We start from the raw sequence: 9,439 nt of genomic DNA, 5'->3' as shown, positions 1-9,439 counted from the left end.
ACGTAACGTACTAGTATTAATTTTGTTGCGTGATTATTTTATTGTTGAATCTGGACCTTTCGGGAGATCAGTAATTATGTATTCACAGAGCATTTCCAGAAATATAGGACGATTTGATATATATATATATATATATACTGTCTCTTATACAGGTATTAACCTGTCTCTTATACACATCTAGATGTGTATAAGAGACAGATATATATATATATAGGCCTATATATTTTTTTCATTATATATTCCCACAACGGAAATCTGGGAACTAATTTCAATTAATATAACTCAATGAATAGGCCTATATAATGTAAGCATATTAAATATTGATTTGTAAGGCTTCACTCGTAGAAGGTCTAATAATAAATAAATAAATAAATAATAGTTTTGTAGTATTCTGAAACTGAAAGAATTAACGGAGCTTCCCGTGATTTAGCAACAAATGGGTCGATCATGGAACGTTTACAACTTTACAATCAAAGAAATAACATCAATTTTTAGTGCTTTCAAGATCAAGCTAATACTAGTGGTGTTCATGTATAAATTGACGATTGCATTTTAAATGACACGATCCACAAGCATAGAATTAATATATTATCGTCGTTTTGTTTTGGAGCGCTCTGCCGTCGATTTCTTTTGGGACAGACTAAAGCAAATTCCACAATCAAACCAAGATTTTGTAGAATACATTAGCAAGGGCCTCTTATTAACATGAAAATGGTTGGCGCATACTTGACGCATTCATGTTGTTACGTCCGTCCTAGGAATCGTTTTGTACTGTTGTCTGTCCTTCACTAGATTCTTCCGATTTTTCTTCAGGTTCGTCGTCGTCACCTTTCGGCCGAGTTCCTTTCGCGGCGATTTTAACTTGATTAGCTCTTGCTTTCTTCTTTTCTTCACAGGCCGCCACTAAATGATCTTCCGACTTACAGAAATGACATCTCTTTGGTAGAGGCGGAGAAGTGCAGTCTTTTGCATAATGACCATGTTCTCCGCAGTTGAAGCACCTTAAAAAAAAACGGACATAAAATTGTTACAACTTCCCAAAATTGATGATGCATCTAAACACAACCATCTTATATACAATTGTGGATTTGTTGTCCATGATAAATTTCTGGAGTCAGTACTTTTAAATACAAAATAGTAAAAATGGAGTGTCTTTAACGATCACTCAAAGCTCACTCTTTCTCCTGCCCTTAAAAGTGAAATTCACTCTGAATAGGGCCTACAGCATAATTTCACTGATTTTTCATTCATTCTATCTAATTCATTCTAGTCGAGTGATCACTGTAAACACTCGTTCACTCCTTGCATTTCGGGAGTAGGCCTACGTAAAAATGTATCAGGTTAACGACTACCTACTGAGTCCGTTTATATGTCATTATTTATCTACAGTATATTCCATAAGTTCACAAGAAATGGTTTCATATACAGGCTACAAAATGGTATCATGTTCGTATATTAATATCTCAAGTCAATAATGGTGATGCTAGGCTATTCAAGATCTTGTCAAAGGGCCACCAAAGGAGAGTGGAACTTTCGCTTGGGATGATTGTTTGGGCTCAAATCCTACAATTCCAGCCTCTTAATAAGTCTTGAGTGTTTCATTGTCACATTCTGTAGGCCTAGGCCTAAGTTGACTTCAGAAACCATGATAGACATTGGATACGTGCAGAAATCTCCGGTACATCTGGATTGAACGGAAGTTAATTTGGAAAGTTACGCTGTTCGAGCAGTTAAAATACTTTACGCAACCAAAATAAATAAACAAAGGAAATAAAAACATGAAAAATAGAATTAATAAAGACATAGGCCTATTAGAGGAGAAAACTAGTACATTATAGTGGCTTCATACGTTTACCGTAAACTTTCCAACCCTACAATGATACTGCTAATCTCAATCGACAGATGCCCAACAAGCTTACCACCACCACTAATTTCATATGTTGTGTATTCACTTAATTCTTGTCGTGACCCATGCACTTTGGACGATCTTTTCTGAACCAGAACCATTCGTTTATCTTGGGTTTCCAGATGCCCTTAAAATCTCGTTTTTAATTCAAAAAGCGCCCCTTCAATTTCCAAGTTCTCATCGGCACCCTTTAACTTTCATCTGTTTCCATAAGCGCCTCCATAAATTTCCACTCTGTTTTCATAATCGCCCCGTTTGAATAAGTGCCCCTCAGAAAGGTAAACAAATATTCGCTTATTCGAGTGAGTACGGTACTACCAAACATAATTCTTTAGGATTAAACAATAACAACCGTGTAACGCCGGATATGGTGGTGGTGGTACAATTACTTTAGCACTACTTAGGCCTATTACTTGTAACGCGCGCCCTCGAATATGCGACGCACTAAGCCCCTAAAGATCAGCGGATTCTTTTTGGAAAATTTACGGTATTTGCACACCAGTTATAGTCTTCTTTAAAAATTAAAAAATTAAAAAAACACCACTGGCTCGAAGCGTGTGCTTCTGACCAAGTGATCGAGACTGAAGAACTGAAGGAGATACTAACCTTGTTGATCGAGGCCTATTTCCTTTACAGTCGGCCCCATCTGGTCCGGTAACTACCGTAGCTTCCCGTCCCTGATCAGAAAAATTAAATCGGTATTCGACTGCTTCGTTCTTTTCTAAACTCCTAAACCCAGGCTTCTTTACGACAGACTGAAACATTGTAATGGAAAAAAAACATATATGGCATTAATTTCAAACAATGGTTATTTTAAATTAAGATAACTTGATACCGTATATTGTTTTGAGTTAATAACTAAAATGATAATTTCAAACTTGTATACATTTATTACTGTAGCTTCCAAATTGAGAATAGAACAAAGGAAATTTTCACCAGACGCATAAATAACATCCGTTTCAATAATTCATTGCTTCAAACCTTAAGTTGCCTGTTTAATTGCATTTTTGCGGGTTTTTCCAGACTGTGACCACATGTAGTTATCTTTAAAAAAGTTTCGTAAAAATAACATACAATGATAGCGCCCTCTGTTAATTAAAAAAAGTTTCCCGAACTTCTTTGCGCTTTATAGCTCCATGGTTAAACATGACCATGAAAGTTTAACCAAACCAACACAAATGTACAATTCTTATTACATTCAACGTTTAAATGCTGTCGTGTTATACTTAAGAAGAATAATAGAGTGGAATCAATCGTCTTTTAATGCTTTATTACACAATTCTAATTTAAGCCTTTTTATCATCAAAAACAATATTATTTTTAAATCCCAGAAATCGTATACTTATGTGTCATTAATCGATTATAGACTTGAGCCTAACCTCACTTGCATACTAAAGTACGCTTACGCTATTGATGTACGTGAGCCAAATGATTATCTAATGCATGGTCATCCCACAAATTTATATAAAGAGCTACATGGTCAATGGTCTCTCAAATGTGTTGGAACGATAAACTCTTGATGTGTTCTTCTCTAATTAAAAATTGTAGATGTTATTTATAATTATGTAGATTCATGGATGTAGCGTGTGCTCGAATTTCCTACCATAAGATTGTTTTTGTTTATAGTAACGCGGTATCCTTAACCATGGAGGTATTAACGGAATGAAGGTGTGGTCTTAAGGCAGCCTAAAACATTGCGGTAAATACCTAGCGTAGCACTAGCCTTAAAGTATGATAGATTGGCGGGAAACAAGGTCAACAGCAGATTGTGTGCTTAATCAACCTTTGACCTTTTATAATGCTTTATCACTAACTCGGTCACTAATTCAGGGATCAGAAATAATGATATGTAATGAGAGAAAGAAACCGAAAACTGGTAGGGAAGGAATATGAAATGTTAACGCAGGAATTCTATAATAATAATAATATGCAATATTCAAGCATTTTGTATGGGTTAAATTCTTGAAATTTGGTTTAATACTAAAATACTGATATACATTTTTGAAATAATGAATTTTAAAATTTAATAGACGAACTTAAAGTACTAAAATATATGTACTAAATTCTTAGCCACTATAGGCAAGAAGGAACATTTTGTGTATTACTGGTAAAAAAAGTGAAAGGTCACGACAGCTGTAGCAAGGGCGGAGCCAGAAAATGAAGCTATGTGGGGTTGTGGGGTGGTGGGAGGAAGATATATAATGTGGGGACTGTAGGCCTACGGTCCTACTCTATGCCTGGCCTACAAAGAAACAAAATATGACTGGCCAATGATTTAGGAGAGAGGGGGCGCGAAATCTTGATTAGCCATGCTGTAAATCCGTCCCTTTTAGTATCTTTATCAAAAAATGGTCGTACATTTGGAATACCGTTTTTAGGCGAGTATTAATTCAATACGAATTGTGATTTTGGAAATGCGATAGGATTGATAGGCCAACGAAATTAAAATATTTCATGAACTAATACAAATACAAATAAATTTCAAGTACAGATATTAGGTTAATCTCAACAATTTTAACAAGAATGTTTAAAAAATGGATTTAAAAGAGAATTGGATTGGATTTATTAGCAATTTATATACAATTTCATTTTATTCGGGCAATGCCCGGCTTCATCAGCATACACTTTTGAAATATTCGAGTTGCAACTAGCAGAAAAATTAAACCCTTTTAAGGCAAAAACACAAGGACTTGAAAACACGTGTATGAGATTTTAAAAAATATATAATGTTTAACATACGTGTATTTGAGGATGATAGCCAATATCGTAAAATACACAGTAGGGCTGGTATGCCATGTATTCAATTGACAACAATGATTCTAAACGTCTTTAGATAAAGTTCAAAATATTATCAAATCCATAAACTAAACAAAAATGATCGCGTAAGTTAATGTATCATACAACTGGAAACAAGCAGCTAGCCATGGCATCATCACATCATTCGTAATAGAATACATCGCCTGCTAAGCAACGCTGCGTTTTTTCTTGTTTTACCATTAATACGATGTATTAATAACCGTTATTAATAACTCTGTATGGACATAATTCATAAAACGAACACGATATTATTACATGGGTCAGCCCCCTGTTTATATTTCATTACAATGCTATTTAGTATTCTGGTTCATTATAAAGATGGACCCTGAGGTAACGGAAAATATTGCCTGCTGCTTCTTTTTCTATACAATGACTAGCAGAGCCAGCTCGAAATTAATTATTAGAATAACATATTCATACGTTTTCGTCTACAAAATGTTGCAGGTGGCGGGCCATAGAGATACGTTTTATGCAGTTTCAATAATAGCACTGTACCGGTAACTGTATACCAGAGCATTGCATGTTATAGTTTATATCAATACGCCCTCTTATAATAAACCGCTTGCAGGACCTCCAAAGTTGTTCCTTCTTACATAGGCTCCCACATTGGTAATAAAAGGTGCTACTGGTAATATTATAATGCTAAAACGATAAAAAGTTAATATAATACTTTATTAATGTTGCAGGTTGCTAACTTTAACGGGTAAGTTAATGAGTTTATTTCCACATGAGAATGACGTGTTATAATGTTAGTTAGCCAACGTACTACTATGTTAACCGGATTTAAATTGTTCAAATAATACAATATTGTTATTCAATATTGTTTTAAATCAGTAGTACACTATTTGAAATTATTGCAAGAAGATCTGAATATAATAATATCACAGCACAAGGACATAGGTAGTCCTACAAATAAGATTGAATGAGAGTTTCTATATTATAAGTTCGCGTCATAATTGACTGAAAATGGCGCGAAAGTTAGTAAATCTTATTCAAGGTAGGTCAGTTAGGTCAAAGTAATTTCTATAGGTGATCTATGGAATGTAATCTATAGTAAAATGCTAGGCCAATTCTTTTAAAGCAAACGGGTTGACTATTAATGCGATTATCCCCTGCAGGGTACTACATGCCTATAGAGGTCAAACACTTGTGGTCAGTTTCAAATACAGTACGGCACACTATAAATGTTGAAAGCTGTTGTCCGAGTAATTGACAAGGTCACTGTCCTAGCCTAGGCCAGGTCAAGTTTTGCAAGTCCAAATTTGAACGAACGATGATGGACGATAATTATTCTCTGGGTTCTCACGGCACCGAATATTTTGGTTCAACTGAACATCTATATTAGCTAATAAAACAACTCACGAAGAATATCAACAGAGTAAAAACACCTTAAATTTCTTACATTATCCTTGCAATTAATATACGATAAATTATTAATAATATTCAGATTTAAACGATATTTTAACGCAGTTTGAGGTGTTGGTGGCATATAAAGCACTTCATTTAAATAAAAGTACAAATCGGCTAAAATTTCAGATCAGAAATTCAATGTATCATTAGAAATGTAGCCATAGGCCTTAAATAGTAAATGTAATAAGTAACAACGTTGGCAAAGAGAGAGATGGGCGTTGCAATTCACTGGGGGAGGAGGTGAGAAATCCCTGGCACACCTGCATACAACATCTGCAATTGTTGCGAGGTCGGCGTTATTTAATATCAATAATGATTTACTTGGTTAAGTTATTCTGTAGTCATCATGAAATGTCAAAAACCCACGTGTTGATGTCATAATATTCTATTTATTTGTGCTGAAAAACATGGCGGCTGACTTGGCATATTTAATAGCATGAACCTCCGATCATCTCTGACTAAACGCGTTATTAATATTATTCGTCAACCTTGTCCCATAGCGTGCGTTGGTCACTCTATATAGTCGATAACATTGTTTATGTGATTGACTGACCGACAAATGTACATGGCCTTGGCCTGGGTAATATACTGTAAAGATTGTTGGACAAAGGATAGAATTGGGAGTAATAGAAGACACCAAGCTTTCGCAGTCAAATAACGTAAGCCTCGTTTTTGTGAATTTAAAAATGTTTCTTAATTCACATAAGGTAAGGTGTCGTACCTTTCAATTATTTATACAAGAATATTATTAACATGATTTTGTAGGAGTATAATATGTTTATATTATTTTGTTATAGAAATACAGTAAATAATACAAAGGCTAAACTCGTGGCATGTACAAAAACTTTTTTAAATTTATATAAGAACACATTTTATAACACAATAAGAACATGAGGCGGAAATAGCTTAAGAAATAAGAACAAATTGAGGCTAAGGTAAAATGTCAAAAAAAGAAAAAATAGAAAACCAACAAATCAAGCTAGTCACATGTAGTAAATTATTATAATTAATGTTTAAAAGGACTATACTGTACTATAAAATTCGTTTGGTCTTATCTGTACTGCATGCGCAGTACCGTTTTGTGTGAATATGTAATAATAATAATAAGACCGTCTATGATTTAAAAAGAGTACGGTACGGTAAATATTCTGCTGTACATTCAAACAAATTGAGGCTGTGATGAAATGAGGTTTTATGGGGGAAAAAAAGCTTTAAAAATATGCCAACAAATCAAGATAGTTTGTTTAAGAAGGTTATATCAACATCTGAAGTTCCATCACAGAACGACAAATAGGCCTACTCAGCTAAGTATGTGCATAATTCCCCTCAAACCAGCCGTTCTCATGCAGTCCCTTTCTGCCAGCAAAAGGTCGACCTACAGTACGGTGTAAAATATGAACAAAATAAAAACATTTTGAGCCTGAAATTGGGGGGAAATAAGAACACCGACCCCGGGCAAAATTTTACTGGTTCTTATGAAAAAAGGGTACCATATAACTTATTAAACAGCATTCGGTTTTAGAATAGTCACAATCACAATGTAAAATTCGACCATTTACCAGAGATTACAACGACATTTTCACCACGAATTGCTCAATACTGTTACTGTAATTTAAACAAGGGCAATATTCCACGCCTCCCCAATTATGCCAGGTTCGAGCGAATCATAAATTGTTCGCATGGGACAAAAACATGCTAAGAAAATGTTACAAAAGACATTTCCTTCTGAAATATTTTCCATGACAGTGAATAAACGGTAGCAGATTCGGAGAGACCTAATCCAGGAGATACAATATTTTGTCCATACCAGGCAGATGTTGGAAAATCGAAAATCCACCAGATGTTAGTACAATCTCACGTCACTTGAGACTCAGAATGGGTGCAATTCAATATCTAAAACCATACAAAATAAACAATTCATATATTTAAACTCAATTTAACGAAATATATTTATCTACTATATAAAATGTGCCGTTTCATATATTTCATAATAGCTTTATATGATCGAATTCATGGGAACACAGCAGAATTATTAAAAATTTGATTAAATAAATAGTCGATCGTTAAACCGTCGTTAACGAATATATCGCGTGGAATAAGGGAGACACCCCAAAAAGCGTATCATTTGTATCACTTGCAAATTGATGTCCTCTGAAAAAAGCTCAGATGTTAATTAATCATGGCTATTAATGGCCTAGATGTCCTTCCATCTTAACAGTAATAGCTGATCTGTCCTTGAAATACACGGCCGGAAATCCCTGTATAGTGGACAAAGGTGGTAGTTCGTACGAGTCGGAATGCAATATTTTAACCAGTGTCATTTCGTGTGCTGTTAATTTTTTTTAGCTTGGACGGTTTCAGGCGTTCGACAACTGACCAACAAAGCAAACTGGAATCACAAAGCTACTTTAAAATATTGACTTGATTCGGCATTTTTCGTTAGAGATTCCTTGGCCTACTATCACCTCAAAAATCAGGAAAAAACCTCCAAAATATAAATTGAATTTCTCATTTAACAAGAAAAATTATAGCTTATCAAACTTTAATAAATCATAAATAGGGAAATCAATTAGGTTTCAATGATTTACTTACGAAAATCTGTAAACTTGCTGCCAAAAATGCAGGTCTAGTACAGTGTAAATGACTACTGTATACGAAAAACATGTTGCTACCCATGAAAGTTTAGTTTTTTTTTTGTTCTAATTTCAGTTGACAGCAAACTCTTAAGCAACTTACTTGGTAGTTGGTGGTAGTATGTATCTTTCAACTGAATGAAATAGAATATATATTCTATTCATGAATATTGTATTCTATTCGTCAACAGTGGTGATTAACTAAGTTCTAATTTCAAAGTCAGGCCATGTTTAAAATGCAAGTAAAAATTATCGAAAGAAAATTTACCAAGTTACAATATTGTTTACAATATGGTAACATTCGTTACGATTGGACAACATCGTGACTGCTTGGACGCTGCTGTAATCCTCTTCTGTATCTTCTACTCAACGATGTTGAAATTACGAAATCCAAATCACGCGATGAAACCACCGAAAGATACATGGTTATTTCATACCATACGTCATTACTTTTTCAAGTGATAACAATTAATATGCATGAATGACCTACAAACTGTCTGTATTAAACTGTTTAAGAGATTTTAATTATTGCTTTACATTGTTTATTGTTATTAGTTTTCAATGTTGAATATATATTTTCATATACTGTACATATAATAATAATATTCAAATTTCGTTTACTGCGTAGCACCGTAAACACTACTGGTACACATAAGGTCTCTTATACACATCT

At 34.3% G+C, this 9,439-nt stretch overlaps 1 protein-coding gene across 2 annotated transcripts in view; it reads right to left on the bottom strand.

Moving 5' to 3' along the window:
• Positions 1–236: 236 nt before the first annotated feature.
• Positions 237–9,439, bottom strand: part of LOC117117700 (protein lin-28 homolog) — a 32,499-nt gene continuing 23,296 nt past the window's right edge. The window contains exons 3-4 of one of the 2 annotated variants that reach the window (XM_033262094.1): positions 2,513–2,661; positions 237–1,001 (exon numbers count right to left, since the gene is read on the bottom strand). In XM_033262094.1, coding sequence (XP_033117985.1) covers positions 755–1,001; positions 2,513–2,661 — 396 coding nt within the window. In that variant the 3' untranslated portion in view covers positions 237–754. The remainder of the gene's footprint in view (positions 1,002–2,512; positions 2,662–9,439) is intronic. The other variant, XM_033262091.1, reaches the window with a different exon arrangement.

The sequence above is a fragment of the Anneissia japonica genome, unplaced genomic scaffold, assembly GCF_011630105.1.
Source record: "Anneissia japonica isolate Jap-2015-1 unplaced genomic scaffold, ASM1163010v1 scaffold234_len1672027_cov178, whole genome shotgun sequence".
In the NCBI taxonomy this organism is placed as follows: Eukaryota; Metazoa; Echinodermata; class Crinoidea; order Comatulida; family Comatulidae; genus Anneissia; species Anneissia japonica.
The sequence above is the reverse complement of the archived record's forward strand: the minus strand, read 5'-3'. Positions and strand labels throughout refer to the sequence as shown.